Source organism: Salmo salar, chromosome ssa05, assembly GCF_905237065.1.
Source record: "Salmo salar chromosome ssa05, Ssal_v3.1, whole genome shotgun sequence".
In the NCBI taxonomy this organism is placed as follows: domain Eukaryota; kingdom Metazoa; phylum Chordata; class Actinopteri; order Salmoniformes; family Salmonidae; genus Salmo; species Salmo salar.
Genome location: NC_059446.1, coordinates 8,364,885 through 8,391,281, shown reverse-complemented (window position 1 = coordinate 8,391,281; position 26,397 = coordinate 8,364,885). Strand labels below are relative to the sequence as shown.

The following is a 26,397-nucleotide window of genomic DNA, read 5'->3' as shown; positions in this document are numbered from 1 at the left end:
CACAACATGGATAACACATTCATCAATGTCAGGAGAGCCAAAGTGACCACAAACACTAAACACAATATAACTCTGATGGGTTATTCTAGTAACCTGATAACAGACTCAGGTCCTGATGGGTTATTCTTGTAACCTGATAACAGACTCAGGTCCTGATGGGTTATTCTAGTAACCTGATAACAGACTCAGGTCCTGATGGGTTCTTATAACCTGATAACAGACTCAGGTCCTGATGGGTTCTTGTAACCTGATAACAGACTCAGGTCCTGATGGGTTCTTATAACCTGATAACAGACTCAGGTCCTGATGGGTTATTCTTATAACCTGATAACAGACTCAGGTCCTGATGGGTTATTCTAGTAACCTGATAACAGACTCAGGTCCTGATGGGTTCTTGTAACCTGATAACAGACTCAGGTCCTGATGGGTTCTTATAACCTGATAACAGACTCAGGTCCTGATGGGTTCTTATAACCTGATAACAGACTCAGGTCCTGATGGGTTCTTATAACCTGATAACAGACTCAGGTCCTGATGTGTTATTCTAGTAACCTGATAACAGACTCAGGTCCTGATGGGTTATTCTTGTAACCTGATAACAGACTCAGGTCCTGATGGGTTATTCTAGTAACCTGATAACAGACTCAGGTCCTGATGGGTTCTTATAACCTGATAACAGACTCAGGTCCTGATGTGTTATTCTAGTAACCTGATAACAGACTCAGGTCCTGATGGGTTATTCTTGTAACCTGATAACAGACTCAGGTCCTGATGGGTTATTCTAGTAACCTGATAACAGACTCAGGTCCTGATGGGTTCTTGTAACCTGATAACAGACTCAGGTCCTGATGGGTTATTCTTATAACCTGATAACAGACTCAGGTCCTGATGGGTTCTTGTATAAAGAATAGTGTGCCGTTTGTGATCCTCAGAGTCCCAGTCTCACCTCAGAGTGGTGCAGTGGTCGTCTGGTCTGGAAGACTGTTTCACAGTAGGGACTGATCTCCTCCTCTGGGTCCTCCATGGGGACTGTGGTGGAGGAAGAAATTACATGGCATATTATAAGCCTTGTTATAATATATCATAAAAAAAGGTTCATATATGATTATAACCAGTTATAAAGCATTTAAACTGTATGTAAGCGAAAAAGTGACGTTTTAGCAATGCAAAACTCTAATGATCTTGATTTAAAAAAACAGGTCAAGCGTCATTTCTAGGCCTGAATGATACACAGATATAAGGTCTATCTAAACCATCTGTAAGGTTACTTTCAGAAAGTGATGTGTAGACTTACCTCCGTGGGATGATTCACAAGAGCTGTTACTTAAAGTGCTGCAGACACACAAAACAAAACATTAGATACACAAAACAATACTCTCTTTCGACGTAGGCCTATATCTCTACTATATAGGTATATGATATTAAAGTCAGACGTTGACCTACCTAATTCCTTCAGGAGTGGTGTGGATCTCTGGCCGAGGTGGTGTTTGAGGAGCGTTGCAGGGAATCCGTCCACTACTAGCTGCCGTGCCAGGTGAAGTGCCACAGTAGATCTCATTGGAGACCATCTCCATCGGGGAGCCGGGAGGGGAAGTGGTCAAAGAGGGGAATCCAGTGTCGTCATAGTTACAAGGGGATGAGGGTGGTGGGGTTGTCATACACTGGTCCTGGTTTTGTTCAGTCCTTCCACCAGATGATGGTGGTGTGGATGTAGGTCCTCTAAACATGGCTGGAGGGATACCTCGGTTCAGCCGAGGGGGAACAGGGGGCAGGGGACCTCCAGAGTCTGAGGAGTTACTCAGCCTCCTCTCTCTCAGGCTTAGGCTGTGTCTCAGGGCAGGGGTAGGTGTAGGGTTAGGGGCAGGGTTAGGGGTAGGTGTAGGCCCCACCACCACTGTGTCAGTGTTAAATTCTCCTGAAGCCAAACCTTCCAATATGGTGAAGCAGAGAGATTCCTGAGACGGTTTCCTGGTTAGGGTTAGAACCAGGGGATCTGGTGGTGTGGGTGATGCGGGACAGGAGAGAAACCGGGCGGGTTCTGTTTTGTGTCTGTAGAACACCGTTCTAGGTTTTGGAACCGGTTTTATGACAACATTCCCATTGTACTGCTGCTGTTCTGACCCGGAGTTCATCAATATGGATGGAATGTTAGGAACAGAACTATTCCGGAACGCTTCAAACGGAATGTCCCCGGTTCCGCCCCCTTGGTCTGACCTCGGCCCTCCTGATTGGATGGGTGTGGAATTAATGTCAGACTCAGACTGACAACGGTCCAATACGGGCTCTAATGGCTCCGATGTCGACTGATTCTGATTGGTAGCCCTCTGAATGTGCTGGACCAACCTCAGTATTCTCTTCCTGTGTCCGGTGGCAGTTACACCCAGCTGGATAAGAGCTCCATTGTCTAGGTGACTGAGGTCCCTGGCCAAGAGGAAGCCTGACTGGCGGAAGGTCTTCAGGTATCGCTCCAGGTGGATCGCAGCCAAAAGTGTCTCAACGTCCATGTTTCCATCCATTGGTGCCATAACAGCGTACATACATGGGCTTGGAGGGGTCCTTCAGCTGCTGTGGTCAAGACGATGTCCATCACGGACCTACACAGGGAGACTCCTCTCCATCTGAAATGAACAAATTATTAAGAATTAGATAATAATAATATAATTGGTTCATGTTGAGTTAGTGTTCCAACTGGTCAATTGTTCTAATAAAATAACTAATTCACTACATTGCCTTATAGTAGAGGTAGAGGTTATGGCACCAGCTGACCGGGGAGAAGGAAGTAAGGGGTTATGGCACCAGCTGACCAGGGAGAAGGAAGTAGGGGGTTATGGCACCAGCTGACCGGGGAGAAGGAAGTAGGGGGTTATGGCACCAGCTGACCAGGGAGAAGGAAGTAGGGGGTTATGGCACCAGCTGACCAGGGAGAAGGAAGTAGGGGGTTATGGCACCAGCTGACCAGGGAGAAGGAAGTAGAGGTTATGGCACCAGCTGACCAGGGAGAATGAAGTAGAGGTTATGGCACCAGCTGACCAGGGAGAAGGAAGTAGGGGGTTATGGCACCAGCTGACCAGGGAGAAGGAAGTAGGGGGTTATGGCACCAGCTGACCAGGAAGAAGGAAGTAGAGGTTATGGCACCAGCTGACCAGGAAGAAGGAAGTTACGGCACCAGTTGACCAGGGAGAAGGAAGTAGGGGGTTATGGCACCAGCAGACCAGGGAGAAGGAAGTAGGGGGTTATGGCACCAGCAGACCAGGGAGAAGGAAGTAGGGGTTATGGCACCAGCTGACCAGGGAGAAGGAAGTAGGGGGTTATGGCACCAGCTGACCAGGGAGAAGGAAGTAGGGGGTTATGGCACCAGCTGACCAGGGAGAAGGAAGTAGGGGGTTATGGCACCAGCTGACCAGGGAGAAGGAAGTAGGGGGTTATGGCACCAGCTGACCAGGGAGAAGGAAGTAGAGGTTATGGCACCAGCTGACCAGGGAGAAGGAAGTAGGGGGTTATGGCACCAGCTGACCAGGGAGAAGGAAGTAGGGGTTATGGCACCAGCTGACCAGGAAGAAGGAAGTAGGGATTATGGCACCAGCTGACCAGGAAGAAGGAAGTAGGGGTTATGGCACCAGCTGACCAGGGAGAAGGAAGTAGGGGGTTATGGCACCAGCTGACCAGGGAGAAGGAAGTAGAGGTTATGGCACCAGCTGACCAGGGAGAAGGAAGTAGAGGTTATGGCACCAGCTGACCAGGGAGAAGGAAGTAGAGGTTATGGCACCAGCTGACCAGGGAGAAGGAAGTAGAGGTTATGGCACCAGCTGACCAGGAAGAAGGAAGTTACGGCACCAGTTGACCAGGGAGAAGGAAGTAGGGGGTTATGGCACCAGCAGACCAGGGAGAAGGAAGTAGCATCTAAGAGATGAATAGACAACACACAGACGCATGAGAAAAATCTAATAAGGTAACATGTGAAAACTGCAATTATTTGATGAATTCTGAAAATTCATTGAAGGTGTGTACCACTTAGTTGACGACAAGGCACCATTTGAAAGTTTATTCTTATTCAACATGTATTCAATAATCTAAATGATAAAAGTAATGGAGAAAGAGCAGCAACAAACAGAGTGTCCAGGGATACCCCTCCCTAGCTGCAGGCTGTTGTATTGTATGTCAGATTTGTGGGCACAGCTCTTTGAAAGCCTTGGTAGAAACACTTCCTGAAAAAGCTTGGTGTGTGTGTGTGTGTGTGTGTGTGTGTGTGTGTGTGTGTGTGTGTGTGTGTGTGTGTGTGTGTGTGTGTGTGTGTGTGTGTGTGTGTGTGTGTGTGTGTGTGTGTGTGTGTGTGTGTTAGACCTGGGTTCAAATACCATTTGAAATTGTTCAAATACCTTGACCATTTGCTCTAGCCTGCCTGGAGTCCCATAATGGGTAGGTTTTGCAGTTATGGGACTATTCTATTGTTTAATAAGCTAAACAAGCTCAAATCGAGCACAGATAAAGTATTTCAAATGATTTAAAATAGTATTTGAACCCAGGTTTGGAGTGGGTGTCCCTGTGGGTGACTCAGCTTGAGAACCTAGTCAGAACTAAAGAGAATCTCAAGGCTGACTGGGGCAGTTTGCCAGCCTTGTGAGGGGGAGGCACACAGCACAACACATAACACACGTTCGAATAGAGTTTAGGATAGAAAATAGTAATTTATGAGGCCTTGGACAGATTAAGACAGATTCCTATTAAATTAGTTATGGGCGCCAGATCAGAATGTAAAGACTTCCAACAGAGCTACAGATGGCTGTAGGAACTATCTTTGAACTAAAGTGTAGTTCTACTTTAACAAGTAGAGTAGGGTCTGATGGCAGCCATACTCATATCATTTATACATTACTGAGGCATGCCGTGCAGAGCCCAACTGTACTGGGCTGGCCTGTACTGGGCTGGCCTTGTTATGCATCCAGTCAGGTTTGGGTTGAGTTGGATAGGCACAATAGTGTGAAAAGGGTGGTCTCTCACCATTGAACAATAAGGAAGGAGAACTAGTCCTCAGTCTGTAGTAAGGCAGCAGGGAGCAGTCAGCAGGGAGCAGGGGAATGGGAGCAGAGAGCAGGGAGCAGGCAGCAGGGAGCAAAGAGCAGGCAGCAGGGAGCAGGCAGCAGGCAGCAGGGGAATGGGAGCAGGGAGCAGAGAGCAGGGAGCAGGGGAATGGGAGCAGAGAGCAGGGAGCAGGCAGCAGGGAGCAAAGAGCAGGCAGCAGGGAGCAGGCAGCAGGCAGCAGGGGAATGGGAGCAGGGAGCAGAGAGCAGGGAGCAGGCAACAGGGAACAATGGAATGGGAGCAGGGAGCATGGAGGAGGCAGCAGGGAGCAGGGAGGAGGCAGCAGGGGAATGGGAGCAGAGAGAATGGAGGAGGCAGCAGGGAGCAAAGAGCAGGCAGCAGGGAGCAGGCAGCAGGCAGCAGGGGAATGGGAGCAGGGAGCAGAGAGCAGGGAGCAGGGGAATGGGAGCAGAGAGCAGGGAGCAGGCAGCAGGCAGCAGGGGAATGGGAGCAGGGAGCAGAGAGCAGGGAGCAGGCAACAGGGAACAATGGAATGGGAGCAGGGAGCATGGAGGAGGCAGCAGGGAGCAGAGAGCAGGCAGCAGGCAGCAGTGAGGAGTCGGCAGGGAGCAGGGAGGAGGCAGCAGGGAGCAGGGGAATGGGAGCAGGGAGCAGGGGAATGGGAGCAGGGAGCATGGAGGAGGCAGCAGGGAGCAGAGAGCAGGCAGCAGGGAGCAGGCAGCAGGGAGCAGGCAGCAGGGGAATGGGAGCAGGGAGCATGGAGGAGGCAGCAGGGAGCAGAGAGCAGGCAGCAGGGAGCAGGCAGCAGGGAGCAGGCAGCAGGGGAATGGGAGCAGGGAGCATGGAGGAGGCAGCAGGGAGCAGAGAGCAGGCAGCAGGGAGCAGGGAGCAGGCAGCAGGGGAATGGGAGCAGGGAGCATGGAGGAGGCAGCAGGCAGCAGGGAGCAGGGGAATGGGAGCAGGGAGCAGGGAGCAGGGAACAGAGAGCAGGGAGCAGGGGAATGGGAGCAGGGAGCAGGGAGCAGAGAGCAGGGAGCAGGGGAATGGGAGGCAAAATCCTGAAAGAGGTCTATAAGTCACATCCTTCTCTTCCTCTGTCTCCACTCTGTAGGTTAACCTTTGCCTCCAGCCCACTGATACACACAGAGAAAACACAGGGCTCCGGTTCTGTGACGAGAGCAGACCTGGTTTCAAATACTATTTCAAATCAATTAAATAAATACTTTGAGCATTTTCTCTAGCTTGCTTCGAGAACCAGATGGACAGAGGTTACAGTTTTGGGACTGATCTATTTGTCCATTTAGCTAGATAATCTCAATCAAGCACAGATGAAGTATTTGAAAGATTGTAAATCGTATTTGAACCCAGGTCTGGTGCTGTGAGCAGGAGGGAGCGAGGGAGGGAGGGAAATGGGTGAGAGGATATTGTCCCTCCTATCCCACTTCGCACTGCAAAAGGTATTGTGATGGATACCTGGCTGCGATGTAACCGCAACATGGCGGCTGTTATCGAACTGAATTAGCAACCTGACAGAATTATTAACCTAGATGTACCTAACAATTTGACCAGATTACAAAGATGCAGATGAACTCCTTTCACTCATTAAACTACCAGCAAAAAGGAAGTGTGACATACCAACGTAAGACCCAGACCACAACTTCTGCTTGGTTGCCGAATGCAAGTCAGAACAGAGGAAGAGAAGTGGCAAGATTACTGTGCGTGTACAGTATGTTCAATGGCATCCTCCTCCTTCTACACAAGGCCAATGGCGTCCTCCTCCCTCCACACAAGGCCCAATGGCGTCCTCCTCCCTCCACACAAGGCCCAATGGCGTCCTCCTCCCTCCAAAAAAGGCCCAATGGCGTCCTCCTCCCTCCACACAAGGCCCAATGGCGTCCTCCTCCCTCCACACAAGGCCCAATGGCGTCCTCCTCCCTCCACACAAGGCCCAATGGCGTCCTCCTCCCTCCACACAAGGCCCAATGGCATCCTCCTCCCTCCACACAAGGCCCAATGGCATCCTCCTCCCTCCACACAAGGCCCAATGGCATCCTCCTCCCTCCACACAAGGCCCAATGGCGTCCTCCTTCCTCCACACAAGGCCCAATGGCATCCTCCTCCTTCTACACAAGGCCCAATGGCGTCCTCCTTCCTCCACACAAGGCCCAATGGCGTCCTCCTCCCCTCCACACAAGGCCCAATGGCGTCCTCCTCCCCTCCACACAAGGCCCAATGGCGTCCTCCTCCCTCCACACAAGGCCCAATGGCGTCCTCCTCCCTCCAAAAAAGGCCCAATGGCGTCCTCCTCCCCTCCACACAAGGCCCAATGGCGTCCTCCTCCCCTCCACACAAGGCCCAATGGCGTCCTCCTCCCTCCACACAAGGACCAATGGCGTCCTCCTCCCCTCCACACAAGGCCCAATGGCGTCCTCCTCCCTCCACACAAGGCCCAATGGCATCCTCCTCCCTCCACACAAGGCCCAATGGCATCCTCCTCCCTCCACACAAGGCCCAATGGCATCCTCCTCCCTCCACACAAGGCCCAATGGCGTCCTCCTTCCTCCACACAAGGCCCAATGGCATCCTCCTCCTTCTACACAAGGCCCAATGGCGTCCTCCTTCCTCCACACAAGGCCCAATGGCGTCCTCCTCCCTCCACACAAGGCCAATGGCGTCCTCCTCCCTCCACACAAGGCCCAATGGCGTCCTCCTCCCTCCACACAAGGCCCAATGGCGTCCTCCTCCCTCCACACAAGGCCCAATGGCGTCCTCCTCCCTCCAAAAAAGGCCCAATGGCGTCCTCCTCCCTCCACACAAGGCCCAATGGCGTCCTCCTCCCTCCACACAAGGCCCAATGGCGTCCTCCTCCCTCCACACAAGGCCCAATGGCGTCCTCCTCCCTCCACACAAGGCCCAATGGCGTCCTCCTCCCTCCAAAAAAGGCCCAATGGCGTCCTCCTCCCTCCACACAAGGCCCAATGGCGTCCTCCTCCCTCCACACAAGGCCCAATGGCGTCCTCCTCCCTCCACACAAGGACCAATGGCGTCCTCCTCCCTCCACACAAGGCCCAATGGCGTCCTCCTCCCTCCACACAAGGCCAATGAGGGATTTTCAGGCAGAAATACATCCTACAGCACACTTCCTCTGTGTTTGTGTGGCTACCTACCAGTGTTGGGGAAGCTACTCTGAAAATAGTTTACCAAGCTACCAATTACTTCACACTGGAAGAAGCCATACTAAATCTACCCTTAAGAAAAATATAGTTTACTAGGATAAGTTACTTTGTCAAACTACTATGTGATACATTATCATATCTAAATCTAAAATGTCATAGAATACAAATTGCAAGAACAGATCTGGAGTGAGATGTTAACAGAATGTGTAATTCAGCCTATTAAACACAACAACAAATGTTTTAAGTGAGAATTAGGAAGGTCTGATGCCAAAAAATAAAGACAATTATTGCTAAAAGAGTAGTGTGTAGTTCCAGTAGTTAGCTACACCGCTACATGGTAAAACAGTAGTGGGTAGTTCCAGTAGTTAGCTACACCGTTACATGGTAAAACAGTAGTGGGTAGTTAGCTACACCGCTACATGGTAAAACAGTAGTGTAGTTCCAGTAGTTAGCTACACCGCTACATGGTAAAACAGTAGTGAGTTGTTCCAGTAGTTAGCTACACGGTAAATCAGTAGTGTGTAGTTCCAGTAGTTAGCTACACCACTACATGGTAAAACAGTTGTGGGTAGTTCCAGTAGTTAGCTACACCGCTACATGGTAAAACAGTAGTGAGTAGTTCCAGTAGTTAGCTACACCGCTACATGGTAAAACAGTAGTGTGTAGTTCCAGTAGTTAGCTACACCGCTACATGGTAAAACAGTAGTGTGTAGTTCTAGTAGTTAGCTACACCGCTACATGGTAAAACAGTAGTGTGTAGTTCCAGTACTTAGCTACACCGCTACATGGTAAAACAGTAGTGTGTAGTTCCAGTAGTTAGCTACACCACTACATGGTAAAACAGTAGTGGGTAGTTAGCTACACCGCTACATGGTAAAACAGTAGTGTGTAGTTCCAGTAGTTAGCTACACCGCTACATGGTAAAACAGTAGTGGGTAGTTAGCTACACCGCTACATGGTAAAACAGTAGTGTGTAGTTCCAGTAGTTAGCTACACCGCTACATGGTAAAACAGTAATGAACTACTGATTAGAATTTAGTTCAACTACCACCAAGCTACTGCTAAATATCGTTAAACGTCCACCAAGCTACTGCTAAATATAGATAAACATCCACCAAGCTACTGCTAAATATAGTTAAACATCCACCAAGCTACTGCTAAATATAGTTAAACATCCACCAAGCTACTCCTAAATATAGTTAAACATCCACCAAGCTACTGCTAAATATAGTTAAACATCCACCAAGCTACTGCTAAATATAGTTAAACATCCACCAAGCTACTGCTAAATATAGTTAAACATCCACCAAGCTACTGCTAAATATAGTTAAACATCCACCAAGCTACTGCTAAATATAGTTAAACATCCACCAAGCTACTCCTAAATATAGTTAAACATCCACCAAGCTACTGCTAAATATAGTTAAACATCCACCAAGCTACTCCTAAATATAGTTAAACATCCACCAAGCTACTTCTAAATATAGTTAAACATCCACCAAGCTACTGCTAAATATAGTAAAACATCCACCAAGCTACTGCTAAATATAGATAACCTACTAGTTGAACAACATGTGGTTCACTACTCCCCAAAACTGCTTCCAAGTCCCCTCCATGTAAGGCCGAAGGGGTGATGGCTGGGGGAGGATTGTAGATGAAGCAACTCAGCAGTAATTGGACATTCTCAGACTGGCCGCGTTCAGCAGGAGAGAAGGAGAGAGAGCTGCTGATCACTGAGATTAACAGAAGAGGAGAGATCTGAAGGGAACACTGAGATTATGAAGAGGAACAGGGAGTTATGTTGAATCACTAGATACAGTATCTTTAATAGTCAACTCCCGACAAGACATGGGGATTTTTTTTTTTACAGTGCCTAGTCAGTTTTAAATAACCTGAATGTAGTTCCTGTTTCACCTGCAACAAACAAACCAAAATCAGGCCTTTGCTTCATCTCTCTCCCATTCAATAGTCTTCATCTCTCTCCTCTTCTCCCCTGCCCATAGTATTTATCTGGGCTAGAGATCTGGGCTCTGTCAGAGCTACATAAAACACAGGATACAGCTGTCCCTCATACACTGGAGGAAAACAGAGACGCCACAACCTCCTCCAGTGGTAGGATGACAGTAAACTGAAGTGTTGTAGGCTAGGAGAGGTGGTAGGATGATGGTAATCTGAAGTGTTGTAGGCTAGGAGAGGTGGTAGGATGATGGTAATCTGAAGTGTTGTAGGCTAGGAGAGGTGGTAGGATGACAGTAAACTGAAGTGTTGTAGGCTAGGAGAGGTGGTAGGATGATGGTAATCTGTGACAGCAGCTGAATTATTTTCAGTTCCCATAACATCAGTATGTCAGGCTACTGTACTGAAAGAGGGGTGGGAAGGGAGGAACAAAATGGCCTCCCCTGATTTCAAATGATCTTTATCAAAAAATGCTGTCATTCAAAACTAACATGATCATTGTTTTTTTGTTTTTTTGGGGGGGGGGGGGGGTGAACCATCTCACAGAGTGTGACTTTAAAGTATATTTCAAACTCTCAGCGCATTATGCAATGAATCAGCTTTTCATTTTTACACCCAGTGACAGACAGTTTGCATCATTCACACAAATCTAAAATGTCCTTCATTGTTACAGACCTTATGACGTCTCACACAAGACAACATGCAGCTCCAAAACAGTCTTAGTGAGACCTTCTGTCTGCATGAAGAGGTCATGACAGTAACCCCTTTTCCAGTAGTGGTCATGTGGTTACTTTTAGACAACTAAAATTCTATTTCAAGTTGTCCTGTTCAGGACTCTGTTTACACTACAGAGTCAATCGTTTCTCAGAGCTTGTTGGTGTCTCTCTGTCTGACATTAGCTTGGACAAATGTAAATTGCTTTACATAAAAGCATCTGAACAAATTAATATCTTGACAGACTTACTGGGTTCATTTGTTCTTAATTGCAACTAAGCCATGTTAACAGCTAGGCACCATGAGTTCTGACCACAAATCCAGTCCCTGGTAACACTTACATTACAGAGAGATTGGCAGGACTCTTTTTCTTATGGAATTCAATTCATTATGTTACCACGAAGTAATGCTTTGCAAAATCAAGCATGTCTCATTGCAGTGTGGGTTGATTGGCAAAATAACAGCGACCGAGAAGGCTGTAACTGATTCACTGGTATGTTCTAGTGGTCTGAATGTAAAGAACAACAACAACCGTACTGTCCCCCTTAACAGTCTGACGTTAGTCTTCATGATGACATCACCCTAGGTAAACAGGAAGTTACATGGAAAGGGACTCAACAACATTGTGAAAGAAAAGATACAATATGCCTCAGTGGATCAAACCTCAGTGGTTCAAACTTTTTTTGGCCCACAACCCCATTTTGATATCTGAAAATTCTCACGACCCCAACCATGTGAAAAAAAGTATGTACTTTTATATTTGGGGCTATGACAGTCAATTGAAAAACATTCTAAAAAGTACTTCTGATTGTCTTCTCAACTCACCATCACATACTTTTAATGTGGGGCTGTGACAGTCAATTGCATATTAGTCTAGCAATTCATCTTATCTCACCAGCACTAATGAGATGGGTGTGGCATTATGTCGGGTCGGAGCTTCTCAAAGTCAGGGGGCGTGGTCGACAGTGAGCACCTCATCTCTGCTGTCACATCCTACCTGGATCGATATTTGGTTTTAATGCAGACAAGAGCACTGAATCCAGCTTCACACAGATATGAGCAGGCGAAGGGTACCATGAGTTTTATGGTGCTTTCAAGACACCTGGGAACTCGTAAAAATACGAGATCAAATCATGATGTCAGTGATCTTTAGGTCAGAAAGTCAGAGCTCTTTCTAGAGGCCAGAGTTCCTGAGTTGGAATTCCCAGTTGGATGACTGTTCAAAAATATATTTCCCCAGTCAGAGCAAAATCTTTTTCAGAGTTCCAAGTTGTCTTGAACGCACAGAAGTCATGCTGGATTGACAGCATGGCCAATGTATTCAATCCTTTTATGGCCCATGGTGTTGCATGTGAATGTTTATTCTTTTAAGCTGGTAAAGAGAACCTTAAACCCAGACTTGGACCACACACCCTCTCCCCCGAATCGCAGGGGAAGCAAAATAGTGATTGCTTTGCAACGCTTGCACTAATTCCTTCCAAACCCCTTATTGCTGAATTTGCAATTTCCAACTTGTTTTGTAATGTTAATCTCCAATGGCCCATGAGCACCACTACGTTTCCGAGTTGGATAACCGTTCAAAAAGATTATTCCCAGTCGGAGCTCGTTTCCCCCCCCAGAGTTCCCAGTTGTCTTGAACGCAGCATTAATGCTCAGAGAAAGACAGCAGGGTATTTATTCCCTTTCAGTCAGGAACCAAAACCCCTCAGCAATGACCCGTGAATGCATTCGGTCATATGACAGCTCGATCAGCTGTCCGATTTCACATACGGGCATGTCAACTGAGTCAAACGGATTTGGATGTAGGTTCCAAAGTGCTCTTGGAACCGTTGGAGTTGAGCAGTCATCACTGGTGTAGCACTTACTGATGTTGTTGTCTGTTGGAAACATGCCATGCCAAGGGAAGGGGACATGGTTCACTTTTGAAAGACTCTCCAATAACAATGATTTTCTCTGGATACACTGATTCGGTCACTCGTCTGTAGAATGTTTTTGTATTTTCCCTGCATGCTTGCATTCAGTTTGTTCAGTTTCCCAAATATGTCTGTTACATAGGCAAGCAGACATTTTATTTTTCATTACACAGAAAATCAACCAAGTCTGTATTTACTTTTTTTATATCCATTGTTCCCCCTCGATAACCACCAAGCCACGGTGTGAAAGAACATGGTCATGCTATGAAAATGTAAAAAAGAAATAATTGAGTTGATAAAGCTGCATACAAACATGGTCTCTTTTTTGCTTTCTTGAGTAAGGCAGCTCCAAAATGTAGGTGTTTCAGCCTAGCTCAGTGCTTTCTTTGGTGGTGGAGCAGCCAGCGAAAACATGGAGCATAGGGTAATGTTCTCTAGTTGCACCGTGATTGGCTCAGTGTTCTGTCACTCATGGGGAAACTAGGTCACCGCCAAGTCTAAGGGTAGAGCCGAAAATTCAAGCCCCTTGGGTGCTGCTAGTGGTGTAAAGTACTTAAGTAAAAATACTTTAAAATACTACTTAAGTAGTTTTTTTTACATCTGTACTTTACTATATATATATATTTTTGACAATTTTTACTTTTAATTCACTTCCTAAAGAAAATTTAGTTTTTACTCCATACATTTTCCCTGACACCCAAAAGTACTCGTGACATTTTGACAGGAAAAATGGTCCAATTTTACACATTTATCAAGAGAACATACCCTACTGCTTCTCATAACCACACCCCCTTCCCTTGGACTCACTAAACACTAAACACAAATGTTTTGTTTGTAAATGATGTCTGAGTGTTGCAGTGTGCCCCTAGCTATGCGTAACTAAATAAAAAAAACAGAAAATCATGTCGTCTGGTTTGCTTAATATAAGGAAATTGAAATTATTTATACTTAGTTTTATTTTTGATACTTAAGTACATTTTAGCAATTATATTTACTTTTGATACTTAAGTATATTTAAAACCAAATACTTTTGTGACTTTTACTTGAGTCATTTTCTGTTAAGGTATCTCTACTTTTACACAAGTATGACAATTGGGTACTTTTTCCACCAGTGGGTGCTGCCATAGAGTTACATTAGAAGTGCCCTTCCGAGAAGGCTCAAGGTCACTGGCAACAGATAAAATTACGTCAAATCACGTTATATCTACCGTAGCTGTGATTGGACTGATCATGTCAACATCATACTTTCAAAATCTTAGCTAGCAAGCAGTTATCATCATAAGTCACATCGACAATCTACTGGCAAATCCTTTTCAAACCTTGTCATATGAAGAGGAACAGTCATCCAACTCAGAATTCCAAGTCTGGAACTCAGGCCTCTTTCTAGAGCTTCGACCGGAAGATCCCTGATGTCATGAATAAAACGTTTTTTCCCCCACTTTGATGACATAATTTGCCCCCAAGGACCGCCTCACCAACTTCCTGTTCAAGTGAGCACAAGGGGAGTCCAAAAATGTATTGTATGCTGCTACATAAATGATTTAATATCCCAGGGAGATATGTGTATACTGTAGCTAAGAAAGTAATACTAAGTGTATGTTGTGTAATAAGCTGTTAGTAACCCATGTGCCTTACCCTGATAATTTGGTCCCTTTACCCCTCATAACTTAGCCTCCTGTTCTGACTTGGTGGTGCACATGTAGCCTATAGTCTGTTTTAGAGAAATGTCATCAAATATTGTACGAGCTTTCATTGTCTGCTTATACGCCCCCTCTAATTACCCTACGGTTCTGACTTGGTGAACAGGCAGAATACTGTAAGAACGGCCCATGTTCTGAATTCTGTCGCTGTACATTTCAAAAGTGCTGAACAAATAGTTATATTAACTACGTCCATCCTAGCTCGCTCATTGTCTGAATCCAAATTATGGATTTCCTGTTGTCTGCTTGTCGTCCCCTTATGCCATAGTTTGTACATCTCAATTGTCAGCAGAAACCACATTTGTTTAAGCAAGTCAGCCATATCAGCTATGTTTTTTTAAAAGGCAGTAAATGAGGCTAAATGAACGGTTTCACTGACAGACAAGGCTCCGATGATAGCCAGGTGTAACAGTGGTAAAGTGTTGGGACTCTGCTGTTGGGACAGACTTATCTAGGCCCTAACAGTTTGTGAGCACCGTTTGTCACTGTTACAGCACAATTCATGTATTGTGTAGTGGTTTTGCTGGCATGTATCTAAAACATTTTTGGGGAGTTTTCCCTACCAAGATTTACATGCTAAAATCCCCACTGTCTCCACATAGTTTTGTTAACAGGTGGATGCAGTGGATGTAGTTTGATGCAGGTAAATTCAGTTGTAAACTACTTCAATATTTCTCTGAGTTCTGTACTCAGCTCTTTTGCCGCCAGTTGCTCTCAGTGTATCCACTACAGTGGGTGTATCCACTACAGTGGGTGTATCCATTACAGTGGGTGTATTCATTACAGCGGGTGTATCCATTACAGTGAGTGTATTCATTACAGTGGGTGTTTCCATTACAGTGGGTGTATCCATTACAGTGAGTGTATCCATTACAGCGGGTGTATCCATTACAGTGGGTGTATCCACTACAGTGGGTGTATCCACTACAGTGGGTGTATCCATTACAGTGGGTGTATCCACTACAGTGGGTGTATCCATTACAGTGGGTGTATCCACTACAGTGGGTGTATCCACTACAGTGGGTGTATCCACTACAGTGAGTGTATCACTTACAGTGGGTGTATCCATTACAGTGGGTGTATCCACTACAGCGGGTGTATCCACTACAGCGGGTGTATCCACTACAGCGGGTGTATCCATTACAGCGGGTGTATCCACTACAGCGGGTGTATCACTTACAGCGGGTGTATCACTTACAGCGGGTGTATCACTTACAGTGGGTGTATCCACTACAGTGGGTGTATCCACTACAGTGGGTGTATATGACAGATGGAGACATATTCATAACTAGAGTGCAAAGTCCTGCCCACCAACCCGCCCTAGATGGATCCCCATCTGTGCAAAAGCCCAGCATTCGATCCCATATGGAATCTGTTTTTCATCAATACAGCCACGCAGCCCACTGAACATCCCATATGGAATCTGTTTTTCATCAATACAGCCACGCAGCCCACTGAACATCCCATATGGAATCTGTTTTTCATCAATACAGCCACGCAGCCCACTGAACATCCCATATGGAATCTGTTTTTCATCAATACAGCCACGCAGCCCACTGAACATCCTATATGGAATCTGTTTTTCATCAATACAGCCACGCAGCCCACTGAACATCCCATATAGAATCTGTTTTTCATCAATACAGCCACGCAGCCCACTGAACATCCCCAGTGCCGTTTCATGTTCGTGAATCGTGAGACAGAACAATATATCCTGGTGAATGAAAACCCCCAGACAGGTGTAGCGAACAGAAGTCAATACATGTGTATCTCGGCCCTCACAGCTAACGTCCATTTGGAGAGCATGAGCTGGGGAGTTCAGTGGTTCAGTCAGTTTCCTCTTGATTTCTAGCAATAGAATCAATTCTTTGTTGAACAGTTTTATCTAAAAAAAGGTATTGATGTGAGTTTCTGTGCCTCTGCCTCTCCACACATTGTTTTTACCAAACCATTTGCAGCTGCCTGGTAATGTCAACGTCTCTGCAATATGGTGTGGTTTCATAGCGAAGCTGGTCTAGTCATTCACCGTGGGAATGATTCAAGTGTGGCCTTTTCCCATGATCTTAAGGGCACTCTCCGGTTTAATTTTAGCTTTTAGATTTGAAAATGTTTTATTTAGATTTAAGGGTAACCACATTATAATGACTGAGATATAGACAATATTATAATGCAGTATACAGTGCATTTGGAAAATATTCAGACCCCTTCCCTTTCCCACATTTTGTTACGTTACAGCCTTATTCTAAAATGGATTAAATATATACATTTTTTCAATCTACACACAATACCCCATAATGACAAAGCAAAAACAGGTTTACCTTATTGACATAATTATTCCCTGCTATGAGACTCGAAATTTAGCTCAGGTGCATCCTGTTTCGATTGATCATCCTTGAGATGTTTCTACAACTTGATTGGAGTCCACCTGTGGTAAATTAAATTGATTGGACATGATTTGGAAATGCACCTGTCTATATAAGGGCCAACAGTAGATGTTTTTTTCTCTGACATGCACTAAGCCATGAGGTCGAAGGAATTGTCCGTAGAGCTCCGAGACTCTCAGACGATGAGAAACAAGATTCTCTGATCTGATGAAACCAAGATTGAACTTTTTGGCCTGAATGACAAGTGTCACGTCTGGAGGAAATCTGGCACCATCCCTACGGTGAAGCATGGTGGTGGCAGCATTATGCCATGGGGATGTATTTGGGGACTGGGAGACTAGTCGGGATCGAGGGAAAGATGAGCAGAGCAAAGTACAGAGAGATCCTTGATGAAAACCTGCTCCAGAGCGCTCAAGACCTCAGACTGGGGTGAAGGTTCAACTTCCAACAGGGCAACAACCCTAAGCACACAGCCAAGACAACGCAGGAGTGGCTTCGGGACAAGTCTCTGAATGTCCTTGAGTGGGCCGACCTGATCCCAGACTTGAACCCGGTCATATATCTCTGGAGAGACCTGAAAGTAGTTGTGCAGCGACGCTCCCCATCCAACCTGTAAGAACTTGACAGGATCTACAGAGAATAATGGGAGAAACTCCCTAACTACAGTGGTGTAAAGTACTTCAGTAAAAACACTTTAAAGTACTACTTAAGTAGTTTTTTGGGGTCTGTACTATTTATATTTTTGACAACTTTTACTTTACTACATTCCTAAATAAAATAATGTACTTTTTACTCCATACATTTTCCCTGACACCCAAAAGTACTCGTTACATGTTGAGTGTTTAGCAGGACAGGAAAATGGTCCTATTCACACACTTATCAACAGAACAAATGGTCATCCCTACTGCTTTTGATCTGGCAGACTCACTAAACACAAAATGCATCATTTATAAATTATGTCTGAGTGCTGGAGTGTACCCCTGGCTATCTGTACATTTTAAAAAGCAAGACAATGTTGCCTTCTGCTTTGCTTAATATAGGACATTTGAAATTATTTATACTTTATTTTTGGTACTTAACTATATTTAGAACTAAAAACTTTTTTTTAACTTTTACTCATGTAGTATTTGGGTGACTTTTACTTGAGTCATTTTCTGTTAAGGTATCTGTACTTTAACACAAGTATGACAATTGATACTGTTTCCACCACTGCCCAAATACAGGTGTGCCAAGCTTGTAGCGTCATACCCAAGAAGACTCAAGGCTGTAATCGCTGCTAAAGGTGCTTCAACAAAGTACTGAGTAAAGGGTCTGAATACTTATGTAAATGTGATATTTCAGTTGTTTTTTTTTATATACATTTGCAAAAATGGCTAAAAACCTGTTTTTGCTTTGTCATTATGGGTTATTGTGTGTAGATTGAGGGGGGGGAAATGATTTAATCAATTTTAGAATAAGGCTGTAACGTAACAAAATGTGGAAAAAGTCAAGGGGTCTGAATACTTTCCGTATGCACTGTATATATACAGAACCAGTCAAAAGTGTGGACACACCAACTCACTCGTCTTAATTTGTGGAATTTCTTTCCTTCTTAATGTGTTTGAGCCAATCAATTGTGTTGTGACAAGGTAGGGTTGGTATACAGAAGATGGTCCTTTACCAAATAGGGCTAAGTCCATATTATGGCAAGAACAGCTCAAACAAACAAAGAGAAATGACAGTCCATCACTAGTTTAAGATATGAACGTCAGTCAATCTGGAACATTTCAAGAACTTTTAAAGTTTCTTCAAGTGTAGTCACAAAAACCATCAAGCGCTATGATAAAATTGGCTCTCATGAGGACCACCACAGGAAAGGAAGACCCAGAGTTACCTCTGCAATAGAGGATAAGTTCCTTAGAGTTACCATTCTCAGAAATCTGCAATTATCTGCACCTCAGATTTCAGTCCAGATAAATACTACAGAGTTTAAGTAACAGACACATCTCAACATCAACTGTTCAGAGGAGACTGCGTGCATCAGGCCTTCATGGTCGAATTGCTGCAAAGAAACCACTACTAAAGGACACCAATAAGAAGAGACTTGCTTGGGCCAAGAAACACGAGCAATGGACATTAGACTGGTGGAAATATGTCCTTCTGTCTGATGAGACCAAAATTGACATTTTGAGTTCCAACCGCGGTGTCTTTGTGAGACGCAAGAGTAGGTGAACGGAGGATCTCCCCATGTGTGGTTCCCACCATGAAGCATGGAGGAGGTGGTGTGATGTTGCTTTGCTGGTGACACTGTCTGTGATTTATTTAGGATTCAAGGCACACTTAGACAGTATGGCTACCACAGCATTCTGCAGCAATACGCCATCCCATCTGGTTTGCACTTAGTGGGACTATCATTTGTTTTTCAACAGGACAATGACCAAACACACACCTCCAGGCTGTGTAAGGGCTATTTGACCAAGAAGGTGAGTGATGGAGTGCTGCATCAGTTTACCTGGCCACCACAATCACCCAACCTCAACCCAATTTAAATGGTTTGGGATGAGTTGGACCGCAGAGTGAAGGAAAAGCAGCCAACAAGTGCTCAGCATATGTGGGAACTCCTTTAAGACTGTTGGAAAAGCATTCCACATGAAGCTTGTTGAGAGAATGCCAAGAGTGTGCAAATCTGCCATCACGGCAAAGGGCGGCTACTTTGAAGAATCTCAAATATAAAATGTTTTTTGATTTATTTAACACTTTTTTGGTTACTACATGATTCCATATGTGTTATTTCATAGTTTTGATGTCTTCACTATTATTTTATAGAAAATAGTCAAAATAAAGAAAAACCTTTGAATGAGTAGGTGTGTCCAAACCTTTGTCTGGTATTGTACTTATACATATTTCTTCTTTTAACATTTTGGAAATTCTCTTGCGTCCCCATTTTCATATCATACCCCTAGTTTGGGAACCGCTGCTCTAAATGAATCTGGAAAGAACCCATTCAAACATGATCTTCCAGATACGTAATGTCCCCAACTCCAACTCTCCACTCGTAAATCAAGTCAAACAATTAGCGGAAGCGGACAAGAGGTAAAGTCCAACGTTTTTTTCCAAAAGGAAGAGGATGGAGGGAGGACCCAGGCAGGCCAGGCCTCTGGGTTATATACAGGATGCTGGCTGGCTGGTTGGGGGTAGGCTGTAGATAAATAACAGTGAAGCACTATTGTGAGACACAATATGTCATTGTTCAGTGCTAGGCTAGCTATGGCCTCCACGCTGCCTGGATGACAGTACAGGCCTGTGTACTAACTAGCTAACAAGCTCAGTCACATTTTGGTCTCTCTCTCTCTCTCTCTCTCTCTCTCTCTCGAAGACATCTGACTGAGACAGTGTTTTAGTCCAGCACATGCTGTCCCTCTTCCTTGGGAAAAACAACAAAAAGACACAGTGTGGAAGGAGCTTCTTCTGTACACACATGGTTAGATCGACCACTTAGAGCAGTAAAAAAACCAAACAGACAAACTCCCAGAAAGTCATAAATCAGGAGTTAATCTGTGTCCTCCCTGTCTCTCTACGAAGGAGGAGAGACGGCAGTACGAGACGTAGATCTGTACACCTAAATGACAGGCCTAAGTATCCCTTTCTGACGTATACAGCAATCTCCATTACTTACTGTACACCATTGTTATTTTACTGCTGCTCTTTATTATTATTATTATGTTAGTTTTATCTCTTACTTTTTTTTTTGTATTTTCTTAAAACTGCGTTGTTGGTTAAGGGCTTGTGAGTAAGCATTTTCCTAAGGTCTACACCTGTTGTATTCGGCGCATGTGACAAATACAATTTGATTTGACTACAGTTAGTATCAGTCACATGACAATCAGTCCAATGCTTTCAAATCCACCTCTTCTCTCCCTCAAAATCAAATCATACACAGATGGGACCAATTTGAGTGTAGCGAAATGCTTGTAAAAATGCCAGATTTTCTGGGCTAACAATGTAAGAGATAATACATTTAAAAAAATGTTTAAAATGCAAAGTTTCCTGTAATCATTAGAATGTGCCCCCTTTAATGTATCATGTATATTTGCATGGCGGCTCTGGAGGGCAATTCCAAGGTAACGGAATTATGCTTTGGCTCAGATTCTTCACTTAAAAAAACAAAAGTGTATGCCAAACAAAAAACACTGATTTAAAAAGTTTAACAAACCATACAACTCTATGCACAAGGATTACTTTGAACAATTTACACAGAAATTGTCACATAAGCACATTTACTTGAAGAAATGAGCAGATGCAAAGTTTGGTAACAGTCAGACTTACAGCAAAATCTCCCTCAGTTTTTTTTTTTGTGACCACGTTTTCCAAAAAACCTTTAAATATGTGCTCCGAAATGAAGATTCAAAAGATAGCTGACACCACATTCTTTATGCAGACATGACACCTTGAGTTTGAAAATAATAAATATATGGGTTGTTACACTAGAAAATGCATAATTATGAATAACGAATATCTATTCTTTTCATGGTGATATATCCTGAATAAGTACACAAAACTAGAAATATGCAATATCCTTCCTTCTTTTGCATATTTGGCTATTATTATACACATTGACTATTATAAGAGATCTGCCCCCAAACAAGACCACATTTGGTTGTTCTGGACCATACCAAATCTGAACCTATCATAGACGTGTATGTTTCACAAGTTTGGTCATCAAAATACAGCAAAGTAGAGCTCAGTAGAGTACAGTAAAGTAGATATGTTCAGTACAGTACACTACATTGTACTCTAGTGTGCTCTACTGTATTGTACTGAAACTCTACTGTAGTATGCTGCCCAAACATATGAAACAGACATCTACGATTAGTTCAGATTTGGTCCGGCCATGGTGGACTGACCAAATTTCAACGTCCATGGACGTCCGGTGCAGGTGCTCAGTAGGTGAGGATGCTTGTTACAGTAAATGGAAAGAGGGTAGGTGGTAGGATTCATGGTAGGTGGTAGGATTCATGGTAGGTGTCAGTAAGAGCTGGAAGAGGTGACTTTAATTGAAGAGAGAGAGAGAGAGAGAGAGAGAGAGAGAGAGAGAGAGAGAGAGAGGGAGGGAGGGGTTGTCCAGTCTTGCTTTGACCCCCAGATGACAGAAAGAAAACCGTTATGAGCTGAACATGTATACCAGTGGAAGGGAGGACAATAGCAGGTAACCCAACTGTGGTTTGTGACTACTATGATGTTACATTGTAGCCAATTCAATTGCAGTAATTCCATTACAGATTTTTCGGCAATTCCATTACCGACTTCGTAACAGAATTATGAGCTTTAATAATTTATAACAAATTTGATATCAGTAAAAACACGAACTAATTGGTAGGTCTACCTTTTCTTGTTACTTCTGTGAACTTTCATTTTGGTAACGGAATTACAAGGCAATGATTCTTAAAAACTTACAAAAGGCAAATAATTGACCCAGAACTAAAATACAAAGTGTTGATATTAGTTGGCAGGGTTCTTTATGTCAACATTATTGTGTTTTGATGTACAGTACCAGTCAAAAGTTTGGACACACCTACTCATTCCTGGGGTTTTCTTAATTTGTAATATTTTCTACATTGTAAAATAATAGTGAAGACATTAAAACTATGAAATGACACATATGGATTCATGTAGTAACCAAAAAAAAAAGTGACAAACAATTCAAAATGTATTTCATTTTTGATATTCTTCAAAGTAGTCACGCTTTGACTTGATGACAGATTTGCACACTCTTGGCATTCTCTCAACCAGCTTCATGAGGTAGTCACCAGGAATGCATTTCAATTAAGGAAAGCAGAACAGAAAATCAAAGTGAATGTAATGTTAACTCTGGAGGTTTGAAGTCGTTTTGTTGATTAGTAAATGTAATTGGAAATAGTTATGTATTGATCCGTAGTGTGAAGTACTTTTACTTTATTTAACCTTTATTTAACGAGGAAGCCAGTTAAGAACAAATTCTTATTTACAATGACAGCCTATCAAAAGGCAAAAAGACTCTTGCGGGGTCTGGGATAAAAATAAACAGACAAAACCCACATCACGACAAGAGAGACAACACAACACTACATAAAGAGAGGCCTAAGACAACAACATAGCATGGTAGCAACACAACATGACAACAGCATGGTAGCAACACAACATGGTAGCAGCACAAAACATGGTACAAACATTGTTGGGCACAGACAACAGCACAAAGGGCAAGAAGATAGAGACAACAATACATCACGCAAAGCAAAATTACATGTGAAACGCTATTACAAATCTATGCTACACTATACTACGTCACATATAAAACCTAAAACAGGGTCACAGATAAGGATGGCTGTAGTGTCCATTTATAGACAGATGGAGAGGGCTCTGGAGGTCAATGATTCTGGTCAGTGTAACTTTGTCCGTCACACTGACCATCTACTGACCAAAGACTAACCCAAGCAGCTCTGAGACACTCATACAGGAGGAATATAGAGGAACTATAATCTGAGCCTTGCTACAGCTGGCACTGACACTGAACGACATAACATTCAGCCATTCATGACATTTTAATTTAAATTAATAAATCTCACTCAACACAATTCCAAAAAAACAGAGCTAAAATTGGTTAGTATCTTAAATGAGAAATTCCAGTGATGTCTCTCTGTCCTCTGCTGGTGCACTGTCTAACAAATAACTTACTGATTCAATCAGGTTTCTGCTGTGAAACTATACAACAGATAGAGATTCCAAGACCCCAAAACCCACTCAAGATGAAGAGGGTCTGATGTGCCCCTGGCAAATCTACAATGGGGTGGGTCTGTAAACCCATAGCCTACAGCAAAACAGACAGGTGATAGATAGTATAATGGGTGAAATGTTACAATAGGCTCACATGCCAAGCCCATGTGGTGTCAGAAGATAGGCTACTCTTAAACATGGTAATATATTATTTTTTTTAAATAGTCAAATAAATCATTACACAGAATCTATTTAATTATTCTGCGGTAGGCCTACACAACTCTACAAGTAACATATGACGACAATATTGATAAATAATACTGATCATTTAAATCATTATTAGTCCTATAGAAGAAAAAAAATTATGTATTGAAAAAGAGCGCTCTCTCACAATCTCATGCTGCGGCATGTCGCCCACCTCTCCGAGACTCTATTAGTCCAATAATATGATAATCATGCATTACCTTTTGCTGTGTTTCGATGTGCGTGGTTGTTATGCCAATGGACCGTCTACATTCTTGAATCGCTCGTTTTTTTTAGGTTGAGCAGTAGAGGAAGAACTATCCCTGTCGGCAACTTTGTTGTAATGGTCAGTTTACTCCGCAATGTATCAAGGATATCTTACTTAAAGGGGAGGGCGGCGAAGGAGTTTAGCCGACATTTTTCCTGTTCAACAAACTCATTATCCCACAACTTTAAAGACATGATGGTAATTCATAAACAGAAATTATATCTTTTGACTGCGCCACTTTACCTTTGCAAGAAAAGAAAAAAAATATATATATTATTATTTTATTTTATTTTTTATTTTTTCACTTTCGTAATAGGCATAATGCTAAAGAACTGACAGCTTGCAATCAGGTAATTTAATTATACTGTGTTGGGGCCCCATGCTCTTATTTTAAAAACATTCCCTATTGCCTGCAAAATAACAAAAAAGACTACACAGTATGTGCAATATGTAGCCTACAGTTTAGGGTTAGGTTAGGTTAGTTTAGGTTAGATTAGGTTAGGTTAGTTACGTTTAGGTTTGGTTAGGTTAGTTTAGGTTAGTTTAGTTTAGGTTAGGTTAGTTTAGGTTAGGTTAGTTTAGGTAAGGTTAGTGTAGGTTAGGTTAGTTTAGTTTAGGTTAGTTTAGGTTAGTTTAGGTAAGGTTAGTGTAGGTTAGGTTAGTTTAGTTTAGTTTAGGTTAGTTTAGGTTAGTGTAGGTTAGGTTAGTTTAGTTTAGGTTAGTTTAGGTTAGGTTAGTTTAGGTTAGGTTAGGTTAGTTTAGGTTAGGTTAGTTTAGGTTAGCTGCATGGTGGGAAAAGTAATGTGATGTGGGCTTCAATAGGCCTGCTGATACAATACACCACCTGATGTGGGCTTCAATAGGACTACTGATACAATACACCACCTGATGTGGGCTTCAATAGGACTACTGATACAATACACCACCTGATGTGGGCTTCAATAGGACTACTGATACAATACACCACCTGATGTGGGCTTCAATAGGACTACTGATACAATACACCACCTGATGTGGGCTTCAATAGGACTACTGATACAATACACCACCTGATGTGGGCTTCAATAGGCCTGCTGATACAATACACCACCTGATGTGGGCTTCAATAGGACTACTGATACAATACACCACCTGATGTGGGCTTCAATAGGACTACTGATACAATACACCACCTGATGTGGGCTTCAATAGGACTACTGATACAATACACCACCTGATGTGGGCTTCAATAGGACTACTGATACAATACACCACCTGATGTGGGCTTCAATAGGACTACTGATACAATACACCACCTGATGTGGGCTTCAATAGGACTACTGATACAATACACCACCTGATGTGGGCTTCAATAGGACTACTGATACAATACACCACCTGATGAGAGATCAGAATTTTGAATATCTACAAAAAATGTAGATGTTAAGGTGTAACTAAGATGTGGTCCTGGATTTTCCTGAGCCCCATCACCCTTCCTGACACTCACACTCACACACACACACACACACACACACACACACACACACACACACACACGTACATTACGTTAAATAGTTAAATAAAGGTTACATTAAAAATGTTGTTCCAAGTTCCAGGGCCATCATGAATCACACACGTTGTCATTCAAAAATCAACGGAAGCTCAGATTATGGATAATTAATGGATGCACACAATACAACAACATCACACACTTTCATTCTCAACGATCACTCAAAATGGAAGACGTTTTATGGTAGACAAAGCAATGAATTGTGAGTTCTGAAAACAACGAGAAGCTTTTGTGCCGTGTGAGAAATCTAGACACTAGTGGCGTTTCCTTTCCCTCAAAAAACAATCTGACTGATGCGGACAGGAAGCGTGACAGGAAGTAGCCTTGGGGAAAAAGGAAGTGCCTGAGACAATACAGATTCTGAGAATTGGCTCCCAGCTGCATTTTTAAGTCTGAAAAAGGATACAGTCACACATAAACGTTCCTTATTGACGGAGAAAAACAAACATGGAGGTCGAAATGGGAACTTGTACTTAGAATTTAAGAATCAAGAACATCAGCCGCGAAGGTGTTAAAATCAGGAGACAGCTTCTCTTTATTTAACATGTGCGTTGGTATGAACATGATGCCGCTCCATTTTGGAAACATGTCAGAAAATACTACCAAAAGACAGTTTGAACTAAATGAAAACACATGCCTAATAATAACTTTATTAATTAATAAAGACATAATCTTTGATATTCAGTCAGAACAGGCAACACCAAAGTATAAGTGATGTAATGACC

The 26,397-nt window shown here is 43.5% G+C and overlaps 1 protein-coding gene and 1 pseudogene across 3 annotated transcripts in view; both read right to left on the bottom strand.

Moving 5' to 3' along the window:
• Nucleotides 1-24,209, bottom strand: part of LOC106604143 (arf-GAP with Rho-GAP domain, ANK repeat and PH domain-containing protein 3) — a 61,480-nt gene extending 37,271 nt beyond the window's left edge. Inside the window, exons 1-4 of one of the 3 annotated variants that reach the window (XM_045717838.1) lie at nucleotides 24,077-24,209; nucleotides 1,444-2,618; nucleotides 1,295-1,332; nucleotides 947-1,029 (exon numbers count right to left, since the gene is read on the bottom strand). In XM_045717838.1, the coding sequence (XP_045573794.1) occupies nucleotides 947-1,029; nucleotides 1,295-1,332; nucleotides 1,444-2,537 (1,215 nt within the window). In that variant the 5' untranslated portion in view covers nucleotides 2,538-2,618; nucleotides 24,077-24,209. Of the gene's footprint in view, nucleotides 1-946; nucleotides 1,030-1,294; nucleotides 1,333-1,443; nucleotides 2,619-3,143; nucleotides 3,237-24,076 lie in introns of those variants that run through there. The other 2 variants (XM_045717839.1, XM_045717836.1) reach the window with 2 other exon arrangements.
• Nucleotides 1-26,397, bottom strand: part of LOC123743233 (basic proline-rich protein-like) — a 603,964-nt pseudogene that overhangs the window by 95,677 nt on the left and 481,890 nt on the right.